Raw genomic sequence first — 9,219 nt, 5'->3', positions numbered from 1 at the left:
GACGAGACAATAAACCCAGCACTACTTGTGTAGAATGCATTAAATATATCTGCAAAAAGCACAAACATACATTGTGTTCAACATGTAGAAAGACTGAAGGGATCATTTTGACCAATAGGGTAAAAGTGTTACTGTTACTGGGAAATACAAAATAAATGCCAACTTGGGGAAACAAAACAATGTTTGGTTGTGAGAAAAAATGTATAACAAATAGTTCTTAAATATAGTTTTTTCTCAAAAGGCAAGACAAAATATAGTTTGGGCTGTTTTTAATTCATTCTTTGACTGTGTTGAGTGTGTTTAAACTCTGCGGGTCAATCTGACCCATACCTCAATGGATGTCTTTTTTTTTTAGTGAAGCACCAGGGTAAAAAAAAAACAACAGACATCGAATATCCCTTTGAGCATGTTGAAGTTATTTATTACACTTTGGATGGTGTATCAAATACACCCAGTCACTACAAAGATACCGGTGTCCATCCTAACTCAGTTGCTGGAGAGGAAGGAAACTACTAAGGGATTTCACCACGAGGCCAAGGGTGACTTTAAAACAGTTACATAGTTTAATGGCTGTGATAGGACATTGTAGTTACTCCAAAATACTAACCTAAATGACAGAGTGAAAAGAAGTAAGCCTGTAAAGAATAAAATATTCTAAAAACATGCATCCTGTTTGCAACAAAAGTAATACTGAAACAAATGTAGCAAAGCAATTCACTTTTGTTCTGAATACAAAGCGTTATGCTTGGGGCAAATCCAATACAACAACCTACTGAGTACCACTCTCTACATTTTAAAACATAATGGTGGCTGCATCGTGTTATGGGTATGCTTGTAATCGTTAAGGACTGAGGAGTTTTTCAGGATTAAAAATAAACTGAACGGAGCACAAGCAAAATCCTGGAGCCAAACCTGGTTCAGTCTACTTTCCACCAGACACTGGGTGATGAATTCACATTACAGCAGAACAATAACCTAAAACAAAAGGCCAAATCTACATTGGAGTTGCATACCAAGAAGACAGTAAATGTTCCTAAGGGACCAAGTTACAGTTTTGACTTAAATCTATTTGAAAATCTATGGCAAGACCTGAAAAGGGTTGTCTAGCAATGATCAAAAATGGCTCAAGTCCTCCGAGAGAGAGAAAGAAAGAGACAAAGAGAATTAGAGGGAGCATACTTAAATTCACACAGGGCACCAGATAAGACAGGAGAAGTACTCCAAATATAACAGCCTGACCCTAGCGCCCCGACACATAAACTACTGCAGCATAAACACTGGAGGCTGAGACAGGAGGGGTCGGGAGACAACGTGTCCCCATCCGACGATACCCCCAGACAGGGCCAACAGGCAGGATATAACCCCACCCACTTTTCCAAAACACAGCCCCCACAACACTAGACGGATATCTTCAACCACCAACTTACCATCCTGAGACAAGGCCGAGTATAGCCCACAAAGATCCTCGCCACGTCACAACCCCCTCAGGGTGTGAATACTTATGTAAATGAGATATTTCTGTCTAAATTTGCAAGCATTTCTAAAAACATGTTTTCACTTCATTATTGTGGGGTATTTGTATTTGTACTTATTAATCATCCCCATTAGTTATTGCCAAGGCAGCAGCTACTCTTTCTGGGGTCCAGCAAAATTAAGGCAGTTTATACAATAAAAAACAACAACAATACATTCACACTGTGTGCCATCAGGCCCCTACTCCACCACTACCACATATCTACAGTACTAAATCCATGTGTGTATAGTACGTATGTTATTGTATGCGTGTGTGTATGCATGTGTCTGTACCTATGTTTGCCTTGCTTCACAGTCCCCACTGTTCCATAAGGTATTTTTCTAGGTATGTTTTAAAAAAATCTAATTTTACTGCTTGCATCAGTTACTTGATGTGGAATAGAGTTCCATGTAGTCATGGCTCTATGTAGTACTGTGCACCTCCCATAGTCTCTTCTGGACTTCGGGACTGTGAATAGACCTCTTGTGGCGTTTCTTGTGGGGTATGCATGGGTGTCCGAGCTGTGTGCCAGTAGTTTAGACAGAGAGCTCGGTGCATTCAACATGTCAATACCTCTCACAAATAAAAGTAGTGATGAAGTCAATCTCTCCTCCACTTTGAGCCAGTAAAGATTTACATGAATATTATGTTAGCTCTCTGTGTACATCCAAGGGCCTGCCGTGCTGCTCTGTTGTGGGCCAATTACAATTTTCCTTAGTCCTTTTTTGTGGCACCTGACCACACGACTGAATAGTAGTCAAGGTGCAACAAAACTAGGGCCTGTTGGACCTGCCTTGTTAATAGAGCAGAGCTTTATTCTGGACAGACTTCTCCTCATCTCAACTACTATTGTATCAATGTGTTTTGACCATGACATTTTACCATCCAGGGTCACTCCAAGCAGTTTAGTCATCTCAACGTGCTCAATTTCCACATCATTTATCACAAGATTTAGTTGTGGTTTAGGGTTTAGTGAATGTTTTGTCCCAGATACAACGCTTTTCGTTTTTAGAAATATTTTGGGCAAACTTATTCCTTGTCATCCACTCTGAAACTACCTGCAACTCTTTAAGTGTTGCTGTCATTTCAGTCACTGTAGTAGCTGATGTGTATAGTGTTGAGTCATCTGCATACATAGAGACCTTGGCTTTACTCAAAGTCAGTGGCATGTATTTAGTAAAAATTGAAAAAACAAGGGGCCTAGACAGCTGCCCTGGGGAATTCCTGATTCTATCTGAACTATGTTTGAGAGGCTTCCATTAAAGAACACCCTCCATAATCTGTTAGACAAGTAACTATTTATCCACATTATAGTAGGGGGTGTAAAGCCATAACACATACATTTTTCCAGTAGCAGACTATGATTGATAATGTCAAAAGCTGCACTGAATTCTAACAAACCAGCCCCCACAATCATTTTATCATCAATTTCTCTCAGCCAATCATCAGTCATTTGTGTAAGTGCTGTGCTTGTTGAGTGTCCTTCCCTATAAGCGTACTGAAAGTATGTTGTCAATTTGTTTACTGTGAAATAGCATTGCATCTGATCAAACACCATTTTTTCCAGAAGTTCACTAAGGGTTGGTAACAGGCTGATTGGTCAGCTATTTGAGACTGTAAAGGGGGCTTTACTATTCTTGGGTAGCGCAATGACTTTAGCTTCCCTCCAGGCCTGAGGGCACACGCTTTCTAGTAGTCTTAAATTGAAGATGTGGCAAATAGATGCGTAGATGGAAGAATCAATTTTGAATTCAGGATGTAACACAGCAAAAAAAAAAAATAAGTCAAGGGGTATGAATAGTTTCTGAAGGCACTGTAGCTAGTTCGAATAGAGTTTCCTTATCTAACGGCACACAGATCATTCACAACGACCTTAAAATAACTAGCATATCCTGTATAACTTCCCTCCCCCCAACTCACACATTCTGTTACCTCAAATAGCTAGTTGCAGTACATATACAGTGCATTCAGAAAGTTTTCGAACCCCTTGAAATTTTCCACATCTTGTGACCGTTACAGCCTTTTTCTAAAATGGATTAAATTATTTTATTTCCTCATCAATCTACAGACAATACCGCCATAATGACATCACAATACCCCATAATGACATCACAATACCTCATAATGACAAAGACATTTTTTATTTTGCACATGTTTTACAAATAAAAAACAGAAATATCACATTTCCATAAGTATTCAGACCCTTTATTCAGTACTATGTTGAAGCACCTTTAGCAGCGATTACAGCCTCAAGTCTTCTTGGGTGTGACGCTACAAGCTTGGCACACCTGTATTTGGGGAGTTTCTCCCATATTTCTCTGCAGATCCTCTCAAGCTCTGTCAGGTTGGATGCACAGCTATTGGCTCTGGCTGGGCCAGTCAAGGACATTCAGAGACTTGTCCCAAAGCCACTCCTGCATTATTTTGTTTGCGTGCTTAGGGTCTTTTTCCTGTTGGAAGGTAAAACCTTTGCCCCAGTCTGAGGTCCTGAGCGCTCTGGAGCATGTTTTCATTAAGGATCTCTCTGTACCTTGCTCCGTTCATCTTTCCCTCGAGCATGACTAGTCTCCCAGTCCCTGCCTCTGAAAAACATCCCCACAGCATGATGCTGCCACCACCATGCTTCACCGTAGTGATAGTGCCAGGTTTCCTCCAGACATGATGCTGCCACCACCATGCTTCACCGTAGTGATAGTGCCAGGTTTCCTCCAGACATGATGCTGCCACCACCATGCTTCACCGTAGTGATAGTGCCATCCTTCCTCCAGACATGATGCTGCCACCACCATGCTTCACCGTAGTGATAGTGCCAGGTTTCCTCCAGACATGATGCTGCCACCACCATGCTTCACCGTAGTGATAGTGCCAGGTTTCCTCCAGACATGATGCTGCCACCACCATGCTTCACTGTAGTGATAGTGCCAGGTAACCTCCAGACATGATGCTGCCACCACCATGCTTCACCGTAGTGATAGTGCCATCCTTCCTCCAGACATGATGCTGCCACCACCATGCTTCACCGTAGTGATAGTGCCAGGTTTCCTCCAGACATGATGCTGCCACCACCATGCTTCACCGTAGTGATAGTGCCAGGTTTCCTCCAGACATGATGCTGCCACCACCATGCTTCACCGTAGTGATAGTGCCATCCTTCCTCCAGACATGATGCTGCCACCACCATGCTTCACCGTAGTGATAGTGCCATCCTTCCTCCAGACATGATGCTGCCACCACCATGCTTCACCGTAGTGATAGTGCCATCCTTCCTCCAGACGTAATGCTTGGCATTCAGGCCAAAGAGTTCAATCTTACTTTCATCAGACTAGAGAAACTCTTTTCTCATTGTAAGAGAGTCCTTTAGGTGCCTTTTGGCAAACTCCAATCTGGCTGTCATGTGCCTTTCCCTGAGGAGTGGCCACCGTCTGGCCACTCTACCATAAAGTCCTGATTGGTGAAGTGCTGCAGAGATGGTTGTACTTCTGGAAGGTTCTCCCATCTCCACAGAGGAACTGTCAGAGTGACCATGGGGTTCTTGGTCACCTCCCTGACCAATGCCCTTCTCCCCCGATTGCTCAGTTTGGCCGGGCGGACAGCTTTAGGAAGAGTCTTGGTGGTTCCAAACTTCTTCCATTTAAGAATGATGGAGGCCACTGTGTTCTGGGGACCTTCACTGCTGCAGAAAAATTTTGGTACCCTTCCCCAGATCTGTGCCTCGGCACAATCCTGTCTCGGATTTCTATGTGCAATTCATTCGACCTCTTTTTGTTCTGACATGCACTGTCAACTGTGGAACCTTTTATAGACAGGTGTGTGCCTTTCCAAATCATGTCCAATCAATTTAATTTACCACAGGTGGAGTCCAATCAAGTTGTAGGAAAATATCAAGGATGATCAATGGAAACAGGATGCACCTGAGCTCAATTACGATCTGAATACTTATGTAAATAAGGTATTTCTGTTTTTTATTTTTAATACATTTGCAAAATGTCTAAAAATCTGTTTTTGCTTTGTCATTATGCGGAATTGTGATGTCATTATAGGGTATTGTATTGTACATAGCCCACCTATAATTTAGCCCAAACAACTACCTCTTTCCCTACTGTATTTCATTCATTTATTTAGCTCCTTTGCACCCCATTATTTTTATTTCTACTTTGCACATTCTTCCATTGCAAAACTACCATTCCAGTGTTTTACTTGCTATATTGTATTTACTTTGCCACCATGGCCTTTTTTGCCTTTACCTCCCTTTTCACCTCATTTGCTCACATTGTATATAGACTTGTTTATACTGTATTATTGACTGTATGTTTGTTTTACTCCATGTGTAACTCTGTGTCGTTGTATCTGTCGAACTGCTTTGCTTTATCTTGGCCAGATCGCAATTGTAAATGAGAACTTGTTCTCAACTTGCCTACCTGGTTAAATAAAGGTAAAATAAATAAATAAATAGAAATTGTGTAGATTGATTTAATCCATTTTAGAATAAGTCTGTAACGTAACAAAATGTGAAAAAGTGGAAGGGGTCTGAATACTTTCCGAATGCACTGTATAGTCCTGATACTGTCCTTATCTCACAACAAACATTTAATTCAAAATGACCTTAAAAAGAAAAACGTAAAAAAATGTAAACATTCTGAGCAGTCTTGTTTTATCTCTATAAGGACCTTTGTAAGGCCAGGGTAACGCCACACCCTGTGGAACTGTACACGAAGACCGACTCCTATTCTACATTTGCAGAGCGTCCTGTGCATCTACTCACGTTCTTCCTGTACTCTCTTCTTCTACTCATATGTTGGCTGAAGCACACTTCCTGTTTCTGCACAGTATTATAATAATAATACATTATTACCCTCTATTTGGTTATGCAAATACAGTTGTTCCCTAAAGCCTATAATTCACTGGTAAGGACACCTACAGTATAAGCATGATCCTGTGAAATAAAAGAAGAAGAAAACCTTTTTGTTCCAAGATGTTTACATGTTGCCATTGTATAAATAAATAATAGTATAACAAATGACATAAAAGCAAAGACAAACCCGTTCCATTAAGATACATATCGTATGTCTCTCCTTCCTGACTATCATTGGGTGTCTGAGTTGTTTCCTCTGTAGGCTCAGTCAAACGTTCATATATGGAAGTCACCTCATAACACATTTTGAGTTCTGAATGCATAGCCTGCTGCCTGCTGCCTGCTGCCTGCTGCCTGCTGCCTGCTCTAAAACACATTACATCGTGTTCTTGGTAATTGCAAATAGGTTTACAGTAGACTGAACAGGTATGCTTATGTCAACATATTACATATCAATGTGTGCATCATAGCTGACACTGCAGAACCTTCTTACAGGCACACGTGATTGTTTAAAACGCCTCTGCGAAATGCAAAACAAGAACAAATGTAGGCATTTAAAAAATAAAAAAAAAAGGTAATTAATGTAATTTTACTTGCAAAGTGACAACTTTGTTATCGTGTATGCATGGCATGCAAAGGTTTGGCTGTTTCTGTGTGCTTTTCCATTCCAACCCGACCGCTTGGTGTGCGCGCGTGCGTACAGTCCTAACGTGCGTGCATGGCATGCGCTCAGAGACAAACGGAAAGAGAAAATGATGTTGCAGCGTGGAGCTAGCGCCAATGATTCGAAGGGAACCTGCCTCTTTAAGAAGACGCTCTCCTGTTGCACGGGGAGGCTGGCCCGGTGTTTTTCCACTAATGCTCACCCATTTTAAGAGACAAAGGTCAGAAAGAAAACCTTATAAATAAAATTTACCACCGTAATTCTCACTATTCAACACCCGTCCGCCGCACTACACTGAGAAAACAGATACGTTCTAAAGGAAATTAACGGAATTCAAGTCAATACAGGTAGGCTAACGGATCATCATCATAATCATCATCACCAACATATCCCTACCTAGGCTACATCTTTATGAGCTATATGCAAATTATTTAGGGTGCATACGCTATTAGATTCATTATAATAATTTATTTTTCTCCGATAGAGAATTTTATCATCTCTGTGTGTCACAATATATTGTTTAATCTCAAGTTGTTGGCGTGGTATGCCTAAAAAGTAACCTTTCAGCATCAATCACTGATGCATGTTTAAAGACGGTCATATTAAAATTGTCCTCTTACATTATTGATACCAGAACGTTTAGAACACATTTCCGTTGAGTTTTGAGTCTTGTTATGTCGACCTCATGCAAATATCCTCGCATTGAGAGAAGAAGGGATGAAGCGTAAATTTGTCTCCAAACTCAATCAAATAATGCTTTAATAACTTATTATTTTGTGACAACGTTAGGCTACCGTGAAAAACGTCATAGTTTTACACAATAGTTCACTTGAATGTTATTCCACTGTTAATGTGTGGGTTTAATTTGACCTCTGAATGATTTCACTCTATTCTGCCACCACCGATTAATGACTAACTAAAGGACCGGAACAGTGAGAGAAGCAGTAACTGAGATGCTTTGAATAAACAGCCTACACATTGTGTGCCTCATGTTACATGTCATAGATCAACTCCTGTTTGTACTTTCTAGATGCTGTGTGTGTACCCTCATTTTCACTATTGTTCCCGCAATCATTTAGATAGATAGTAAGACCAGACTCTTCTGTCAGTACTCAGTAGCTCGTAGGCATTAACACTCCAGCCTGGTCTCATGGACTACACGTAACATAGTAAACATAAATATAGGATTCCTCAAATTAGTATGATATGTTATGTTTGGTATGGTTACATTCAACAGAATGGGTAGGATGGTGTATATAACGAACATCTAGCAACCCAAAGGTTACGTGTTCAAATTTCATCACAGACAACTTTAGCATTTTAGCTAATTAGCAACTTTGCAACTACTTACTACTTTTGAGCTACTTTGTGAACTTAATTAGCATGTTACATAATCCTTACCCCAACAACTAACACCTTGCCTAGCTAGCATTAGTCACCTAGCTAACATTAGCATTAGCAACCTAGTCACCTAGCTAACATTAGCCACAACAAATTTGAATTTTTAACATCTCATACGCTTTTTCAAATTCGTAACATATCCTACGAAATGAATGATGGACATCCATAAATTAATACATACCATACAAAACATATACTTTGTCCTATATTTATATTTATTTAAATCCCAGGCCCCTGTCCCCGCAGGAGGCCTTTTGCCTTTTGATAGGTCATCGTTGTAAGTAAGAATTTGTTCTTAACTGACTTGCCTAGTTTAAAAAAAGTTTAAATTAAATCAAATAAAAATTAATTGGGGTGGTAGGACTTATGTTTACAATATTACGTCTATCCCTGAGTCCAGGTTGCAGCAGCCAGCCTACACTGAGATGCGTTTAATAGCATGCCAACACTTTGTGTGCCACGACAGTCGCTCAAGTTTCAGACATTTAAATTGACATACATTAACTCCACATTATCCCGCTTGTAGTTCATTTTATGCGCGTAATTTCTTGTCATTTATTGTGCTCTCTCCCTGGCTCAGACTATGTGTCATCAAGACTATTTCGATCGTTTCTGATGAATGGCAACTCCGATAGACGAGCTGATCTTTGATCCTGGTAGAAAGAAGGCTGCCAGGGAACATCAATAATTGAGGCGGTGTGTGGATGAACTGAACATAAAAAGGGACCAGTCTTATCATGTTGTCATGGAGGTCTGTGGTCGTGTAGCCTGCCTGCGTATAGCTGGTCG

At 40.6% G+C, this 9,219-nt stretch overlaps 1 protein-coding gene across 2 annotated transcripts in view; it reads left to right on the top strand.

Annotated features, from left to right (window-relative positions):
- The first annotated feature begins 6,673 nt into the window (after positions 1–6,673).
- The window catches only part of LOC109899891 (sodium- and chloride-dependent taurine transporter-like), a 52,979-nt gene continuing 50,433 nt past the window's right edge, over positions 6,674–9,219 (top strand). The window contains exon 1 of one of the 2 annotated variants that reach the window (XM_031805356.1): positions 6,674–7,249. In XM_031805356.1, coding sequence (XP_031661216.1) covers positions 7,146–7,249 — 104 coding nt within the window. In that variant the 5' untranslated portion in view covers positions 6,674–7,145. Of the gene's footprint in view, positions 7,377–9,219 lie in introns of both variants that reach the window. The other variant, XM_031805746.1, reaches the window with a different exon arrangement.

The sequence above is a fragment of the Oncorhynchus kisutch genome, linkage group LG1, assembly GCF_002021735.2.
Source record: "Oncorhynchus kisutch isolate 150728-3 linkage group LG1, Okis_V2, whole genome shotgun sequence".
Classification (NCBI taxonomy): Eukaryota; Metazoa; Chordata; class Actinopteri; order Salmoniformes; family Salmonidae; genus Oncorhynchus; species Oncorhynchus kisutch.
This window is presented reverse-complemented; position numbering and strand designations above follow the sequence as displayed.